This window comes from Podarcis gaigeae, assembly GCF_964106915.1.
Source record: "Podarcis gaigeae genome assembly, chromosome: 2".
In the NCBI taxonomy this organism is placed as follows: Eukaryota; Metazoa; Chordata; class Lepidosauria; order Squamata; family Lacertidae; genus Podarcis; species Podarcis gaigeae.
In genome coordinates, this window is record NC_139679.1 from 73,076,984 (window position 1) to 73,096,562 (window position 19,579).

Here is a 19,579-nt window from a genome sequence, read left to right on the forward strand (position 1 = left end):
GTTACACTTTCATCAAATCAATGCATTGTGGGGAGATCACAAAAAATTAGGGATGAGTGAAAAAAAATCGAAATATCAAGTGGAAATTCTGGAAGGCAACAATAAACTCCTCTCTAAGATGTACAAACAATTACTGGAATGGGACACTAAAGGGGACGTAGTGAAAGGTGCGATGGTAAAATGGGATAGGGATCTTGGGCACAAGGTGGATTATAATAAATGGCAGATACTGTGGAAAAAGGGTGTGAAATTCACGGCCTGTGCAACCCTCCGAGAAAATTTAGAAAAAATGATATATCGTTGGTATTTGACTCCGGCTAAGTTAGGAAAGATGTACAGGAATGCTGATAATCTATGTTGGAGATGCAGGGATAAGGTGGGAACTTTTTTTCATGTTTGGTGGACTTGTGATGTGGTTGAGAGATTCTGGGGGCAAATCTATGACGAGTTGAAGAAGATCTTGAAATATAACTTTCCTAAATCCCCCGAGGTGTTCCTGTTGGGTATGATTGAGGAGGAAATAAAAAACGCAGACCAAACCTTCTTTCAATATGCCATTACAGCGGCAAGGATCTTAATTGCTCAGAAGTGGAAATCTCCTGAAATACCTTCGGTCAGAGACTGGCAAGTGAAACTGTTTCAATATATAGAATTAGCAAATTTAACTCAAAGAATTAGGCATCATAATATGGCTAAAGTTAAAAGTGACTGGAACAAATTCTTAAATTATATTAAGACTAATCTGGGAATTAACAATATAGCAGTAGATATGAGTTAACACTTACGGCATTCTGAGTAATTACTATAACAACTGCAGAAACTGTATAGGATTATGTAACCCTAAGCTGAAGTGGTTGGAGGTCCAACTCATACGTATTTTTTATATTCAATGTTATGTATTTTAGTTATACTGATACTACGTATCTGTATCTGTACATATTTTTGAAGGATTTCTGTTCTTTTTTAAAAATGTGATCAATAAAGTTTATTACTTAAAAAAAAAAAAAAAAAAAAAAAAAAAAAAAAGAAAGGGTGACAGCGAGGCAAATGTGACAGGCACTGAATAGAGAGCTCAGTCAACATTCCCACTTAAACTCCACCCTGTTTCTAACCTGATTCGTAGTGCTTAAAAAGGATTCCCATGTAGGTGCAGAGATGACACAAACTTATTGATGCTGCTGGCAGGCACAGCTTTGCACCAGCAAATTTAAACTAAACATTGAGGTAGCAAATGCCTGAAGTGCTCAGAAAGGCAATGACATGCTCCGGGAAGGAAAATATGCTGTGCAATGAACCAACTCTTACAGCTAACTTGCCCACAGTTCGGTTTTAAAGCTTTATATAAATTCTGAGAGTTGGCAGAAAAGGCAGGCAGGCAGGCATTGCATATGAAACCGTCTTCAAAAGATAAAGAGCGCCTCTGACAGGGTTTTGCCTGTTCAGTTTTCAGCAGCAGGTAGCTCTAAATCTTAGAAGCAAGAACTTGGGAAGGAGAGGCAGGTGTACCACTTCAAGTCAAGTTTGGGAAGTGGCCCTACAAACCAAACATTTCACATTCATACATTGGGGGAAAGGGTAGAGCCCTCCCAAAACACATAGCCTTCCTTTAAAGTGTGCTGCACTCTCCCATATCAGGCAATACCTGGCCCAATCCAAAGAGTCAAGGAGACTGTCAAAGGAAGATCACAGTACATTATTGTTTTGTTTTGTTTTCCTTTGGAGGAAAGGGGCAGGGGAAGCATACAATCAGGTTGGTAAACATTTTGATCAAAGCAACGTAAGTTGCCTTAGTGCCAACAGCAAACCCTAAGGATTAAAAGGACAGTGTTACCTATTTCTGTTTTAATTGAGAGGGGGGGGGGGAGAGAGAGAGAGAAATGTCAGCAGTAAGAATGGAGTGGGGAGGGAAATGGCAATCTGCCTTGCACTCTCCATTTTTACTCAGAGTAGACCCACTGAAATTAATTACCATGACCAATTCACCATGGTCTATTAATTTTAATGGGAATACTCCCATGTAAAAGCCAGTTGAATACAACCCACTCACAAGATGCAGATTCACAAGAAGGAAGTCTACTTTGGAATGAAACCAGAACCTGTCAACAAACGCCTTCTAAGAGGTGGCCTGTTTGGTAAGGCTCCACAGGAAAACTGCAAGCTCAGATGCTGCTGCCACTGCTGCCAAAAGCCTCTACTAATGTGCCACAGCATAGGAAGAAGTCAGTGGAATTTTCCAAGCAGTGAAGTTGAAAAAGACACTGCCTGCAAAGGAAATAGTGCAACTCACTAGGAAGATATTAGAGAGAGGGGGAGCAAGGCTTGCACATCAGTCTGTTTCAATAGGGAGCTCTGCCTTGGACAACTCTGTTAGGTACAGCTCTGTTATCATCCTCCATCCCTCCAAGTACAGTACAGCATTAGATTATTCAGTTATGTTACGTTGAGGAAAGGGGTGGAGAAGCACAAGCCGCTTACTGCTCACCTTTACTCTCATGTACAGCATATAAACAGAAACTTCGTTGTCAGCATTTAAAGAATACTGATGGGGAACTCAGAAAGCAGGCCACCTGGTCAGAAAAAGGTGCAGGTTGGTTCTCCGTTGTCTCAAGACACTTGAAATCTGTTGCCACCTAAGGCTGATAAAGGGATTTTACTCAATTCAGCAAGGGGGATTTTTTTTGAGCAGGTCACTAAACAAGGCCAAACATCTCACGTGACACAGGTCCTACCAACACACATCCCTAGCCAATGCTATTCCTGATTATACGATCCCATGATGCCGTCAGTGCCGTAGCCGTTGCCGCCTCATCCTAGCAGACAAGCTTCAGAGCTAACCATGCGTCTGTGCTCTTGATCCATCACTCTGAAGGGAGACGTGGCTGCCTAGCTTGGTTTACGTGAGGTACAGTAAAACTGGGCAGGTAAGGTGCCTTGATAGCACACACTGACAGTTCACACTGCCCTCCATGGCTCAGACCTCACAGATGATAACAGGGAAGTCCACATGTATCCGAGGGTGATCCAGTTTCACTATGCCCTGTAAAGAGAAAGATGCAACAAGGATGAGATAATGCCACTTGGAAATCTGGCTAAAAATGATGTGGAATGAAGGGACATGGTGCCAGTCGAGTTAATACAGTTCCTTGTTTAATGACTTCTGGCCCAAAAGCCATACCAAAGCAACTGGGCTATTTGTGTTAGGTCATGGGTATGAACTCTAGAAACTAGACAGGAACAAATTGAGATAAAGGATCAGAAAACTGCATGAGCTGGAAATGTACGGCCAGTTACTTCAATACCTCAAGGACCGTCTCCCTCCATATGAACTGACCTGGACCCTGCAATCATCACCTGAGGTTTTCTTTGTGTGCTCCCTCCACAAGGGGCTCAGAGGGCAGCAACACGAGAATGCAGCCTTTTCTGCAGTAGCTCTCCATTTTTGGAATGCTCTCCCTGGGAAGGTTCGCCTGGCACCTTCAATACATATCTTCAGTCGCCAGGCAATAACATTTCTTTTTAAGCAGGCCTTTGGCCAATTAAACATTCTATGGCCTTTTAAATGTGTTTGTGAGAAGGAAGTTAATGTTTTTTGCTTTATTAGGTATTTATGTTCAACTCTTGCCCACCATGCCATTTTCCAACGGAAGCTCCTTCCCACTGCAAAGTTATTAGGTCCCTATACAGGTTTTGTTCTATAGGTTAAACAGCAACTGGGGAGGGGGGAAGAGGAGAGATTTGAACAGAAAAGGGTTCAGGGGAGATTTTTTTAATACCCCCCCTTCACAGAATAAATTACTCAATTTAACCTGCCACCAATCATCTTTCACACTGCCATCTACTTTGGCCTTAAGTAATTCAGATGTTTTCCATTCTTGCTGAATGCTAATAGAATGGAGAAAGTCGCCAAGCTTCCAATGGACTAGAAAGTAAACTCATTGATTAAAGCAAGGCTAATAAAGTGAGTTTATATGAATTTGGCCAAGTGAAAAACCTTGGATAATCACATCTTGGATTCATAAATGGAGATACTAACAAGCTTCATATATCTGCCTTGTCCCTCCATATGCACAAGCAGACAAACAAGCCAAGAAGCTGCAGTAAACCATAGCTTACAGATAGGTCAGGAGATGAAGGTTTAAAGTTGGCTTCACTGGAAACCATTAATCAACACTTCCCAGTTTGGACATTTAACAGGAAGCTATGTTTAACAATGGCCTGCTGGCTTGTTTGCCTCCTTGAGTGAAGGAGGAAGAAAGCAGATATGTGCAAACATGCAAACGCTCATTCATATCTCAATTATTAAGTCAAGATGTGGTAATCTAGGACACGCTGGCTTCATTCAGATTCTTCCAGCAATAAATTGATTGGAAGGTATGCTACCTCCAAGTAAAGGTAAAGGTACCCCTGCCCGTACGGGCCAGTCTTGACAGACTCTGGGGTTGTGCGCCCATCTCACTTAAGAGGCCAGGGGCCAGCGCTGTCCGGAGACACTTCCGGGTCACGTGGCCAGCGTGACATCGCTGCTCTGGTGAGCCAGAGCCGCACACGGAAACGCCGTTTACCTTCCCGCTGGTAAGCGGTCCCTATTTATCTACTTGCACCCGGAGGTGCTTTCGAACTGCTAGGTTGGCAGGCGCTGGGACCGAGCAGCGGGAGCGCACCCCGCCGCAGGGATTCGAACCGCCGACCTTTCGATCGGCAAGTCCTAGGCGCTGAGGCTTTAACCCACAGCGCCACCTGCCTCATAAAACTAACTGGTCATGCATTAGTGGTATTTGACAAACTTGGTCCAGCACTTCTCAAGAGAATTATACGCCACAAGCAATATTGAGTCACAGCGCAGAAGTGAAAATATTTCATGCCTACTTTTACTTGAAAAATGGCAAATGCAAGATGTTATGGAAGCCTCTAGAAGTCCATAATATAAAAGCATTAGCAAAGAACATTCCCACCCCCCCATGATGCTTATAGAAACAGTAGCCACAGGAAGGTTTTTATAGTTAATGGCTACAAATCGCACCAGATAACCAGACTTGTACTTTCAATTGAACTATATGCATACCCCACGTTCCCTGGTGTGCTAGTTACAAGACAGAATCAAGCTGGTCAATGGGTCCACAATCAGGACGGACAGAAGAGTAACCTTTTGTCAAGGCAAAATCAAACCCAGGTTATGACAGCCATAACTGACCCTCCACACTTCCCATGCTTAGGTACATCTACAGTGAAGATTTTACACTCACTTCTATACAAACAGTTACCTTTTTCCTTATCTTCAGGATTGTAGTGCTCAACAAAAGGTGTCAGAAGCTCTTGAGATAGGCACAGAATCATAGAACTGAAGAGTTGGAAGTGACCCCGAGGGTCATCTAGTCCAACTCCCTGCAATGCAGGAATCTCAACTAAAGCATCCAAGACCAGATGACCATCCAATTTCTGCTTAAAAACCTCCAAGGAAGCAGTGTCCACATACAGGACAGACAACAGAAGAACAAGCCTTCTTTATCCTTCTCTTCTCAAGTGCTGGATCATCATTAAGAGTTTCATTCAAGTGAGCCCAGAACCAACAGAACTTTACACATCATGTTTCCAGCATGAAATACTACCATATACCAACCAGTGTCATCTACAATTTTACCAAGTCATCACAAGCCATATTACTTTCTGACTAAAATTTGAGGCAGCGCTGCCTTGCCTTCTCTATAATGATAGGGAACCTTGTGACTCCCAAGAATCTGAATTTTTGTTGTTGATGCAAAACACTGTCCTTTACAACTGCAGCTTTCTTATCCACTAGTAGCTGTTATTTTCTCCTCTGCTCATTTACACAGCTATAGTCACCTGTATTGTGCACTGATTTTAACCAGAAGCAGTTCCACAAGCCTCCCAACACATCAGTTCATGTTCAGTAAGGCTTGCCTTTTTAGCCTCCCCTCATTCTCACTGTAAACTGATCGGGCAAACTCTACCCATGATTTCAGCAGGGGCTGAGACTGAATGAGCTACTTTAGACATACCCAATGAAATGTTTGATTTTTCCTCTTCCAACAACAGATACTCCCTCAAGCCATTTGAAACACAAATTCAAACTCTTGGGACCACAGTGCACAGTTCCATGGATCTAGGCCATGGGTGTTTACTACTATGAAGGGATCTTACAAGAACAACATTCGTACCTAACAGCAGTATTAATATCTATTTGGGCCACCTACACAGGTGTGGATGTACAGTAATTCATCCTAAGAATTAGTGCCCTAAGGTTGTGGAACTGCTTCCCTAAGGAAGCATGGAGCTGCTCTCTCTTCTCCTAAATCCAGACAGGGTACAAATTTCACCTATGTTGCAAATCATAGGCCTGCTAATTTATGCCATGATATGTAATCTTATTATTAAAACCTTGGATTGCTTTGTCTTAAATTACTTTGGTTCAATATGACTAATGTATTTGATCTAAGCTGACATGAGGTTGCAAAACAGCAGGATAAAATCATTTCAAACAATAATGAAATATTTATTATGTTCCCATCATTCATTACAAAATCCTCAATAACCCAATATAGAATGTTATGAAAGCGCTCATATTTACTACAATCCAGTTCCAGAAATGAGGCATCTGGGCCTTTTATCACTAGCTCAAAAGACAGAAATTCAAAGTGGCTGATGTTCTTTCAAGAAGGTGACAGTTGCTGCATACAGGAACTTGAACAAGCATTTTAAAATTAGGTTGTTTTGTCACCATTAAAAAAAAAATCCCAGGGAAGGTTGACAAAGATTCCTAGAACTGCATCTGTAGTGATTTCAAGATGGCCAATACAGACACAACCATTGTTGCTGAACACGATGAAGGCTGGTACTGGTGTCCGCACAAACAATCAAATCCAGTATTTCAGAAGACAATACAGTGGTACCTTGGGTTAAGAACTTAATTCATTCTGGAGGTCCGTTCTCAACCTGAAACTATTCTTAACCTGAGGTACCACTTTAGCTAATGGGGCCTCCCGCTGTCGCTGTGCAATTTCTGTTCTCATTCTGAAGCAAAGTTCTTAACCCAAGGTACTATTTCTGGGTTAGTGGAGTCTGTAACCTGAAGCGTCTGTAACCCGAGGTACTACTGTACTATAAAGCTGGCATTGGCCACACTGGCAGGGGCTGATGGGAGTTGGAGTCCAACATTTGAGGGCCTAAAGCCCCGCCCCCCCACTCCACCCCTGCTGTAGACTAATGCAGTGGTACCTCGGGCTAAGAACTTAATTCATTTTGGAGGTCCGTTCTTAACCTGAAGACCACTTTAGCTAATGGGGCCTCTTGCTGCCGCCGCGCTGCCAAAGCACGATTTCTGTTCTCATCCTGAAGCAAAGTTCTTAACCCAAGGTACTATTTCTGGGTTAGCGGATTCTGTAACCTGAAGCGTCTGTAACCCGAGGTACTACTGTACTATAAAGCTGGCAATGTAGAAAACCACTTCTATGAAAATTCAAAGGAATCACATGGGAATGACCAACGTGTGGGCCTCCAGATTTCTACGGCTCCCATCATGCCTGACCAGTGGTTACACTGGCTGGGGTTGATGGGAATCCAGAAATAGCTGGAAGACAGCAGGTTAGCTACCCTTGGTATAAACTCAGTGACTCTCTTGTTGCTCAGTATCCTCAAGTGTTAGCTTGAAACCACTTTGCAACAGCTCCCTTTTGCTTCTGATTGTGTTACCTGAGGTATCAGGTTCTTGTGGATTCTTTTCAGCTTGGCACGCTTTCTCCCATTTTTGGTGACTATTGTCTCCTCATAAAACTCATGGGCAAGGTCACCATCCTCATCGTAATACATAGAGCTGCGAAGAAATGAAAAACATTTAGAAAAAGCTTCAGACAGAAGAAGCACAAGCAGCTGCTTTTCAAATCTGCGACTAAGAGCTAGCAGCAAGCCAGCTAGCTGGCAGCTGTTGCTGCCACCCATTTGCTAGCTCCTCATCCCTTGCACTACAGTAAGGAGAAGGTTAATTGTCAGGGGAAATTCTGCACGGCGGTTGCCTAAAATGAGCAGAAACCAGACTACTAATCAACCTACTCTCCCAACCAGTTTTACCACAAGTCGCCCACCCTTGCACTAATAGTTTACACAGAACAAATTAACTTTTCCACAAAACTCATAGTAAATGTTGTCCCATCAAACAGATGGCGATTCTTGAGATCATATTCCATCCCAGTAATAACATAAAAAGCTGTGTTCTATCAAGTCGGACCATCTAGCTCAATATTATCTACAATGACGGGCATCAACTTTCCAAGGCTTCTGGTAGAGATCTTTCCCAGCCCTACTTGGAGATCTTAGGAATTGACTCTGGGTCCTTCTGTATGCAAAACAGATGCTCTAACACAGTACCATTTCAAAGTATGTGCAGACACATATTGAAGACTACCTTACAAACCTGACTAATTTTTGCCAAGAGTAAAAAGAAAAACACTTGGTGCAACTATTGAAGTGACAAGATGTCAGATTCTCCTCAGGGAGAGAGCATTTGATTTAAAACAAGTTTATAGCATGGTAAAACCAAAGCGTAGAAGAGTGTCATGGTTGCACTTAAGCAGAATGGGCATTTAACTAGAATTAATCATAATTAATCATAATGATTGATTTCTTAACATATTTATTGGAGGTAAGATGCTGACAGGATTGGATAATCACTCCTGCTGCATAAATGCCAACAGCTCCTGACCAACAACAGAATGTTTAAAACGGCATTTCTGTCACTTTTAAACAACTGCCCAAAGCTTAGGAAACTGGAATTCTGTCAAGTTTAAATTTAAACATTTCTCACTAACATACTCAACTACTTCAGCAAAGCAGTGTTCAGAATTCAGTAACTTCTTTTCTTTGCTGTGTTGCCACATTCATAGCAGACTGTATGAAAATACACAGGAATTCTCAGGATACATTGAGGGGGGGATGAGAAAAGAGAAAATAGCAAGAATATGCAACTCAAAATGAAAATGACACCTTTGCTTCCATGATATAGAAATTTTGCAGCCAGTCTGCCAACAAAGGCATTTGATTCAACATCTGGCCAGTTGCCTAGCTAGAATGGAAATACAGATGCCAGTCATTACTTTGGAAGAAGGCAGGCATTCTGGCACAGCTGAAAATTTACTAATTTAAGAGCTGGCAAAGGAACAATAGTGCAAAAGGACCTAATGGAGGCACTATTTCCAAGCCACTAGAATGCGCTTGTCACATTTCTTGCTATGCTAGTGACTTTACAAGCTCGGAATAAATCTAGGCTTATCCCCACAAACTGGTCCAAAAAACTTTCTAAATTTCTCAAAAAACACCTAGGTGGTTTTACAGAATGGTCTGTTGTTGCCAAATACTTCAGGCTGCAATTCAACATCTACATAAAAACAGTATCAGCTGAGCTTTGGAGCAAAGAGGTGCTATAAACCAAACGTCAGGCAACAAGGAAAACAGAGGGTTAGACAGTCTTATCTAAATCCAGGAGGCATGCACAAGGAGATACTATTACCTGGAAGCCAATATTCAGTAGCTGAACATTGTCCCTACCTCTATGAAACCTCATTGCACCATGATGGCGCGCAGAAAACAAAATCTCGCCCTTTGCCCGGCAAACTCTTCGGGCACCACAACCTTAGAGTGACCAGCAGAAGGCCGGCAGAGCCCTTTAACTACCGAACTTGCAACATGCGCCCACGAGGCTTTCTGCAAGGGGGAGGGAGAGAGCGAGGAGGAAGACTCCGGCACCGCTGCGGGTGGGGGGAGCTGCAAGCGGCACATGAACTTGTGCTGGGGACCCATGGGCGCAAGGGAGGCTTCAGAAAGCGGCCCCAGAAGCGCCAGGCGGAGCGTCTCCCGCGGGAAAGAAAAGCCCGCTTCCTCTGGCATAAGGTCAGCGCCGCATCTCCGTCCACTGGATGAGGCAGAGACTCGGATGGGGCGGACGCAAGGGGAAGGAACCAGCCTGGCCAGTCCCTGCGTCGCACCGGGGTCAGGGGTTAGGAAAGCGGACGAGCACCGGGGAGGGTTGAGATGGAGCCCTGCCGCCGCCTCTGCAAGGTCTACGGGCAGGTCAGGGCGACCTCCCTCCCTCGCTTTCCCGCGGCTCCCTCGGCGGCAGCAGCAGTCGGCTTTGCTCTTACCCGCGGCGGGTGAAGACGAAGGGGGTGGCCGAGCAGAGTCCCCGCGCCCGGGCCAGAGCCTGGTCTCCGCCCGGCCCCTCGGAGCCGCCCGGCCCGCCCGAGCCGAAGGGCCAGAGGCCCCGGGACTTGGAGCCGCTGGCGCCCATGGCTCAGAGCGGCCGCATGGCCGGGAAAGGGGAGCTGAGGGATGGAGAGGAGCCTGCCGGTGCCTCCGGGGAGGCTGCTGGCAACGGCACCTTCCCTGCACCGGAAAACTCCGCCCCTCTCCCGGCGACGCAACTTCCAGGTCCGCCGCCTCCGGAAGTCCGCTTCCAAAAGAAGGTCGAAAGCGCCGCTCTGTAGCGGGGCTGCGGCGTGACGCAACTTCCGCTCCCCTGTGGAGGTGAGAGCGGGCTGCCTGTATAGGGCGAGAGTGGGTGGGGGAAGCAGGATCTGTGTTCTCAATAGGACGATTGAGACCGACAGCTATAATACTTCCATCAGAGTCCAGTGCTCAGAACTACAGTTCCAACACACCTCTAAGCAAGTGGCGATAGGATGACTGGCCTCCATTAATGCAAATGCTGCTACAAGCAGACTGATGCAAGTAGCGAGATCAGTATGTGAGCTGGTTTCCAAACAAATTACCTTTCTGGTAAAAAGAAACCGTCATTCAAGAAATTCTGATTACCTATATTAAATTATTTTAACAAAGAAATACCCAAATTTGCAGTCCTACTTATTTGTAGCTTCAATGGCCTCACTGATACACTTCCAATTTCTGTTATGTATGCTTTTATGCTGCAAAAACTTAAGTCAACGGGACTTATTCCTAACTAACATGTTTGTGAACAGGTGCAGTGTGATGCAACGTTTGGGGAAAGGTGAAGCCGAAAATGACTTAAAAGTCCATAGCATTTGCATATCCAAGCCAATTTCTATTTCCAGAGCAATACAAATTGCATCCATGAAAATATATTTAAGGCCGAGATGTAAACAAAATTGTCTTCCTCTCTCTTTCTCTCTCTCCTCAGTTACTAGGGCTGCACTGAAAATTTACCTCTTTTGTTCAGGCTGAAAGTGTATTTCAGAGGCTGAATGTATCTCTCATACCCGAAGTTATGCAAAAAATCCTATTCACTGGCATTTTCCCCTTGATCTTTTACATCTTCCCCTCTTACACTGGGTTGTCAGCTTGATAATATGAACCACACAGGGAAACCAACCTAAAATGGGAACCACATAATGAATTGGATGTCATTTTGGAAGTAGTAATGCTTTTGAATACCAACTAGTTGCTGGAAACCACAAGAGGGGAAGAGTACTCTTGAGCACAAATCCTGCTTGTGGGTTTCTCAGTGATCTGATTGGCCACTGTCAGAAGATACTGGACTAGATGGGCCATTGGCCTCATCCAGCAGGCTCCTATGAAGTTCATACGACACTATATAGCCTGATTTGGCTATAAAATCACTAGTAAGGACAAACAAATCCAGTTCAGAATTGTTCTTGAATTGGGTAACTCTTAAGTCCTTTCACAGCATACATTTTCGTGTTGTTGAAAATGGAGATGTATTGACGTGCTCTGTGAGAATCACATGCACAATGACCCATGCTTTGGCGATAAAAATCTAGTTCACAAGTTATTGGGACTGAAAAATAATTTTGCCAGCAGGATGGCGTGCAACCCACAAGCTTGACAAAGAGCAACCCATTAATACAGAGGAACTGTATGGCCACAATTCGACAAGGAGAAAAAAACATGTCTTTGCAGCACTGAGGTATGGATGACACTGTCTGGTCCTTAGAGTCTCTGTGATATTCTGGGGTTTATGTGCAATCTGCTGTGACTTCAGCAGACCACTTTGGTAGCCAGCAGCCACATAAGATTTTTGTTTTGCAGATGATATTTCTTAAGTACAGTATACTATCGTGCCTAGGCCTGGTTTTATTGTTTTTCGAATGTGTCTTTTTATATTTTATCTTATTGTACCTTTGGCTATGAAGTGTTTATAAATCTGCAAAATGAAATAAATAATATGAAATGGCTTGTGGATCCCAATGTACCTGACATTATTGGAAGTAGGCACCAAGGTAGTTGTGGGAGATATAATAGGCTTATTTATTAACAAATAAATACACGGATTTACAGAACTGCATCAACATCTTCTGCATGTGATGTCCTGTGGGGTCTTGAGGGCTCAACAACTCTCTGTTCTAAGGAAGGCATTCTGTTTAGGGGTCACCTATTCTGCTTCAATTCCAGAGTTAATAGTCACCTTAATACAAACTAGGGACGCGGGTGGTGCTGTGGTCTAAACCACTGAGCCTAGGGCTTGCGGATCAGAAGGTCAGCGGTTTGAATCCCGACGGGGTGAGCTCCCATTGCTCAGTTCTACCGCCTGCCAACCTAACAGTTCGAAAACATGTCAAAGTGCAGGTAGATAAAAAAGGTACTGCTCCGGCAGGAAGGTAAACAGCGTTTCTGTGCGCTGCTCTGGTTTCGCCAGAAGCGGCTTAGTCATGCTGGCCACATGATTCGGAAAAACTGTCTGCGGACAAACATCGGCTCCCTCAGCCAGTAAAGTGAGATGAGCGCCGCAACCCCATGAGTCGTTCGCGACTGGACATAACTGTCAGGGGTCCTTTACCTTTAAATACAAACTGCTTCTTACTTTTAAATATAGTTTGGGTATCAGAAGGGGCAATCAGCAACAGAAAATGTTTTGAAAAATAAGGATTGCATTTTAGAGATTCTCTCATTGGCATCTACACCAAACTGAAACCATCCTAGGATGCTGTAATTCAAAGTTGTGGTGGACCCTGACTTGACCCTAATCTATCATATATCTACATTTTGATTTCATACCAACTGTTGGATGTCCTTGTTGAAATCTGAGAGATGGGTGGCAAAGGGCCAGAGTTAGGAGCACAGAACAGGAGTACAGTCTTAGTGGGAGAACTGCATTTTCCACTTATACTTCTCTAGTTTATCGACTGTGGAATGACCTTATTGTCCCAACATAGTAGTAGTTCTCAAGCACATATTACACCACACATTTCTCACCCCTGAATTTTTTATTGAATTGTATACAAGCAGCGCCATTCATAACTTGAGCCTCCAAGGTTTTTAATCCATTGGAATCTCAAGACAGATAACAAGACAGTCCTGATTTGAAAAACTACTCTCCAGAAGGGTCAGCCAAGACTAGGAGGTCCATTTTCCTTTGGATACCTGGTCTGGAGAGTGTTTCAGAGTGTTTCAGACTTTAAAAAGAACAAAACACTTATTGTAGTACAAATACCCCCTCCACCAATGAAGTTCAACTACTACACAGAGACAGTTTTATTTCCTGCCAGGTCGTGCCCAAGTCAAGGTTGCCTTTCAAAACATACACCAATGCCTCTCATGCATGTCTATGAGAGATTGCAACATATAAAGGAGGGTGGCCAAAGCTATGGTTGCCTTCAGCAGAAGAGAAACCTGAATCCTGATGATGTTACATCCTTGGTTTTCAGATTTTTAATAACTAGAGACAAATAAATTCTGTCTGGGCAATAAAAAGTGTCTGTTCCTTCTTCCATGGGTTATTTGGGGGTCCTTGATCACTGCTCTTACCATACTATTCTATATTATATTGTTTTTTATAGTCCTTTTTTCTGATATTTGGACCATAGTCCAAATATCATTTCTAGATACTATTTGTATTGCAATTATGGTGCATTTTGGTCTGCATGTCCTTTCCTATGTATCAGAAAAATAATCAGGAACTCTACCTTTTCTTTGGGTTCTGCTAATCAGAGTTTCCTTTGGCATTTTTTTATTCTGGTTCAATTACTCTTGAATCCCATTCAGATTCATCTGAGATGGGAGTCAACAGACATTTTCGTCATTGTTTTGTATGACCATAGTCTGAGCAGTCTATATAGGCAGGTAGTTCCATTCTGCTAGCAGTCTTACTGTTATATGAATCAGTATCAATCTCGACAAATAAAGACATGATTGAACATATCAGATCAATCCATGGGCCTTCAAAGTTTGATTCTGATAGAAATACAAAAATGGTATTGTGAAGGAAGGTGCTTGCTAAGGCCACCTCCCTTCTTGGGAATACATCAGAATTTGAGGCCACTTTGATTTATTTTGCTTATGTTAAATCTCAAGTGATCTTTACACCAAGCCCACATAAACCTCATTTGGACACACTGTAGGTATAAAAGTGGCATTAGCATCCTGGCACTTTGAAAGTAGCTGCTGTAGCAAGGCTACTCAAATTCTCATCTTCAAACACATCCCACAGGCACTTCCTTACTTCCCCAACTGATCCCATTGCATCATGCATGCAACATCTCTATTAACCACTCACTCCATGGAGAGCACACACACATGCACCAGTCACGGGCTCACAAACCCCTGTTGTCCCTTTCCCACCCTACTCCCCTCCAGAGATACATTCAACCCACACAATCGCAGGATCGCTTCACTCGTAGTCTTCTTGGCTTCACCACTTCTCTGCATCTGGCATCTTATATTTACTGGAGTGCTGGGTCTGGGATGGAGCACCTCGTCAACCTGGTGTGCGGGTGGCCAGAGCCTCTTGCATCTTTTGGCGGCAATGGGAATATTTCTGCAGGATCTGTCGAATATGCTCTTCCTCTTCACGCTGCAAGATACGCAGGAAGTTCTGTAGCTCAGGCATACTAAAGGCATCCCACTGCAGAAAAATGTGAAAAAGCAAGTAGTGACCACAGTGCTGATGGCACTTGTATTAGTATTACAGTCATGAGCTCAGTGGTACTCCAGGTAGAAGCACAGCTTTACTGGTAAGGAGGGAACCTAGACTTGTGGCAAGAGGTGCAAGGGGTCAATGATGTATGCATGTAGAACAAGGCAGAAAAATAGCCAGAGTGATGTATGCATGTAGAACAAGGCAGAAAAATAGCCAGAGTGTGGTATATCTGGATTTCACAATGCTCCAAGATTCAAGAACAATACTAAAACAGGACTGCACAGATAACTAGCATTTTCAAGATTTCAGGAAAGATTTTAACCTAAAGTGAGCATTTGTTATTGCACATGCTAAGACATTCCTATGAACAGTGTAGAACAGATCCTTTTGTAATTCATTCTCTCTCACTCTTGACCCAGGGAATTAATTAATCAACAGCGTCTATGAGTAGACCAAGAACTATGTTCTACCACATTAATTCCATTATGTGAGGTTTTTTCTACCATGAACATCACCTTTAAGAGCTCTGCTCTATAGTCAGTCTTGTTCTACAATTAAGTCCTTGGGTCATTTTCAATGGGGCAATAAAGTGTCATCAAGCCACAATGTTTGAATTTTTAAATCATGCTCTAGAGAATATTCTTTTTTTGCTGAAGGTTCAGCCCTTAACTTAAAACCCCCTCAAGCTCCCATCTATTAGAATGTATCATGTGTCAACATGAAACAAGAACAGATAGCCTGTATGCTGCTGCTTTTGTTCATAGTTATAAATTAGCTGTAGTATTTTTTCTGAAATACATTAAATCAAAAGATGTTATGATCCCCAGCATTAATTGGCATCCAGTTCAGCATGTTTGACTTCAGGTTTTTCCAACTCAACTATTTGATTGGGGAAAAGGCTAGAATAATTTAATTCAGTTTAAATGCTATGTTTGAACCAAAGCTTTACTCAAAAGGGCTTTTTTTTCCTGGAACGCATGTAAATATTTTAAGAGATGACAAATAGCACATATTGCATCCCCAGACACCCCAATTTTTTAAAAAAGAAAAATAATTTAGCACTGGCAGCTGTTACTAATTTTTGCAAACCCACAGAGCTGTGCACCATGTATGTTCAAGGTACAGCTTCCTGACAGAGTACAAATTTGTATTCACTGATTATGTTAAACAATATATTTCTAGAAATGTAATGTTTTCTGCAAGAAAAATAATTGTGGGGAAGAAGTTTCTACTCTGCATCACTAGTTAAAGCCAACCACGCAACTGGAACTAGGAGCATGAGTGCCCTTCTTTTATCTATTGAGATAAAGATAAAAGTAAACTTGATAGCAAATATTATAGGCTTTGTCAGTTCCACATAACTTGACATGGAACCTCAGACAAACCATAAACACAAATACTCACATTGACTTCTCCAGTTTCATTTTCCTTCAGGACAAAGCTCAGTGCTTTTTCACTAGGGCCAGCTAGTAGCCGGAGACGCAAGGGCTGCTCCTCATCAGAAAGCTTGCGGAGATATACTGACACACAAGAACATTAGAAGAGGGATTAAATGAAGAACTCAATCACGCTGACTCTGTATAACAGTCACCTGGACAGATCAGACTGGCCCTTGTTTAATTTAAGCAGTCTATTTTTTGCCAGCAGAGGGTGCTGTTAATCCACTAGTTTTCAATTTCCATTTCTTTTAGTAAGCAGTGCTGCAGGGAACAGGTCAGGAAAAGAGGATGTAAGGAAGATTCAGCTTTTCTTCCTTCCAGCCTGCCTCAGTCAGCAGCAACATAAAATGATGAGACACACTCTAATACAGACCTATAATTAACAATAATGAGAATACAGTCTTATATAAAGCTTCTCTGCTACATCAGCAGAAACTTCAAAAATGAAGTCAGAACTATATTTAGAATCTTCAGTAGAAAGTGAACAAACTTGCTCTGTATGATTTACAGACTGCTTTCTCTCAACCTCTTCTTATTCTAGGACTAATTGCTAAGATTACATCACTTGGTTTCAGACAATGTATTAATAAATCAGCTTCACAAGTAAGTGCAAAAATTAAGGGCCCACAAAATTTTACTAGCCTCTTTTCTCATTAACACTTATGTTAGTTGTTCACTGCACTCTAACAACCCAAGCAAAGAAATGAACTTCTTCCCATCTGATAAAACCTTCCTTTCCTGGCCAACTGGAACCAATTCTTATTTGCTGCAGGTTACTAGGCAAGCTGATGTTTAGAAGTCTGCAATATGTTACATGTTGGCTTCTCAAAAAACTGGGAGGGGGGAGATCAGGTACCTTGGTCATCCTTTTCTGTTCTCTCAAAGAGGGCAAACTTGCGGGGATTGTCAACTACCATGAATTTCTTCAGCAGAGCTTCAATGACCTCACTGGCACGGGTACAAGAAATTAAATGCAGGTGCTTGATTGTGTCCTTGGGTAGGTAGAATGAGGTGCGCCGCTTTACTGCCTGGCTGCGTGAGGAGCACTTCCTGGTGTCCTGGATAGAAGGCGCCTTCTTATTGGCAGGTACTGAGACAGGCCGTATCAGCTTTAATTGCACCTTGATGAAACCAGTGTAGGAACCATCTTTGTTCTGTAGGAGCAAAAGTACAGTAAGCATTGCATGAGGGTCACATGGTTGTAAAAGTTAGTAAGAATAAAAACAGGCTACGAGTCAGTGTCTTTGAGGGTCAAAGAAGCCAAAGTAAATTCTCACAAACCTTGGAATGAACAGGGTTTTTCTACAAATACAGGATGCCATCAAAACAGGGATGGAATATGCTTGCAATGATTGCTATACAGTAGTTTTCATTTTAAGGATTACAATGATGGGACAGCAAATGCAGACATAGGCTCCGAAGCTCAGCTACCAAGTTATACAGGTAAAACTGCCAACCTAGCAGTTCAAAAGTAAACCAGCGCAAGTAAATAAATAGGTACTGCTGCGGCTGGAAGGTAAATGATGTTTCCGTGCACGCTGGCTTCCATCACTGTGTCCCATTGTGCCAGAAGTGGTTTAGTTATGCTGGCCACATGACTTGAAAAAACTGTCTGCAGACAAATGTCAGCTCCCTTGGCCTAAAAGTGGAGATGAGCACTGCACCCCATAGTCGAATTTGACTGGACTTAACCACCCAAGGGTCCTTTACCTTTTAACCTTACTAAGTTATACAAGGGCTAAGAATTATCTCTCCTGAAAAACTTACCAAGCTCATGAAGAGGTTGCTGTTAATCTGACTGTTGTATTCTTTTATCCTTTGCTCAATCTCAGTTTGGGACAGAACTGGCTTGTCCCAGTCGATCTGTTCATCCTGCAGAAGAGTAGGTAATCTGGAATTAGTTTTCAATGCAATCCCACAAATATAGTTCATTTCCCTTCATGGCAAGTTAAACCAACATTTGTTTAGATATAAGTGATCAAGTAGTGCAGTGGATCAGACCTTGTATAAATTAGGAAGGTGGTGTCAAGAGAAACTACAGGTTTCAGGTGAAGCTTTCTACATGCCAGTCCTCACCACTCCTTAGCTTGCTTTGGGGTTGAATGAACTCATTATACCAAGAAACAAAAACTTCCTGATTTCCATTCTCAGCTTTGAATGGTAGATTACAAAATCCTTGTGTGCAAACAAATCATATGTGGGTGTGAGAAGAGGCTGATAATCACATAATGCCTGCTTGGTGTTACAACACCCCAGAAACATGACTGTACATTGGCCCCATGATTAATATACAACACCCAAGGATCAGAATTCTCTTACCATTAAAAAGGCTACAAAGTAGACTTATGCTGTACCTGCAAACTGCAGCATCTAACCACACCCTGAATTCCCAGAAGCTGCAATAATAGGTATTCTGAACAACAGGGGTTATTAGTGTGGCACACATGTGCCTGCAAGGGCCTTTCTTTGTACCCACTGGGTCCCCTCCTGCACTGAAATGAAGGCATGAAAGTATTCTTACAGACAATGAAACCCCCCTCCTTTGAATAATGGAATGCCGTATCCACTGGCTTTCACAGTATTGCAAAAATAATTTTTTATTTTGGGTAGGACACATAGAGGGTCCTCTGTCATGAAGAGAAGCCATCATACAAAAAATCTGCTTCAGTACACCAAAAAGGCAACCACCCTTCTTGTGAAGTACTTGCTTTACTAATGAGGACCAGGGTTCTCTATTTAGAGCCAAACATCTACTCTCAAACATGCAGAAACGGAAGCAAGACTTCAAAACATTTACTTCAAACTGAATTATGGAGAATTACATTGAGATACAGTTTCACCTCAAGGATCTAGCTCTACCTCAAATAGGTACTTTGGCATTATGCACCATGGTGGTAATTCCAAATGGTTTCCACATAAAGTAAACCCACTATGGTTTACGTTGCTAATGCATGCAACAGGAATCCGACTGAGATTAGAAGGTAATGGGGCTCTCAGAACAAAAAGGATCAACAGAGCCAGCTTCTTAAAAGACATTAACTCCTGACATTAGTAACTTAATACAGTATAGCCCTCAACCCGCTGAAAGCCAGGAATCTGTGCAATAAAAAGTTTGCTTTAATATGTACAGTACCTCTAGAATTACATGCACAAAATGAGCACCCTTCTACATACACACCCACAACCAGTTTCTCTTTCAGATTTTCAGAAGAAGTGAATTGCTCATGGTTGCATCAGCCTCTTTTTCTGTTGACATCACTCTTTTTGGTGGGGGGAGGGAGAT

General features: G+C 42.8%; 2 protein-coding genes across 5 annotated transcripts in view; both read right to left on the reverse strand.

Moving 5' to 3' along the window:
- Positions 1–2,634: 2,634 nt before the first annotated feature.
- On the reverse strand, positions 2,635–10,433 carry TUSC2 (tumor suppressor 2, mitochondrial calcium regulator). The gene is made up of 3 exons (XM_083726711.1): positions 10,149–10,433; positions 7,708–7,828; positions 2,635–3,037 (listed from the first exon to the last, which is right to left on the reverse strand). The coding sequence occupies exons 1-3, from the start codon at positions 10,292–10,294 to the stop codon at positions 2,972–2,974; spliced, it is 333 nt and encodes a 110-aa protein (XP_083582837.1). The 5' UTR covers positions 10,295–10,433; the 3' UTR covers positions 2,635–2,971.
- A 2,753-nt stretch (positions 10,434–13,186) lies between these two features.
- RASSF1 (Ras association domain family member 1) overlaps positions 13,187–19,579 on the reverse strand; it is a 28,970-nt gene continuing 22,577 nt past the window's right edge. For all 4 annotated transcript variants that reach the window (XM_083726636.1, XM_083726638.1, XM_083726639.1 and 1 more), the window contains 4 exons: positions 18,064–18,168; positions 17,153–17,450; positions 16,262–16,377; positions 13,187–14,842 (listed from right to left, as the gene is read on the reverse strand). In XM_083726636.1, the coding sequence (XP_083582762.1) occupies positions 14,696–14,842; positions 16,262–16,377; positions 17,153–17,450; positions 18,064–18,168 (666 nt within the window). In that variant the 3' untranslated portion in view covers positions 13,187–14,695. The remainder of the gene's footprint in view (positions 14,843–16,261; positions 16,378–17,152; positions 17,451–18,063; positions 18,169–19,579) is intronic.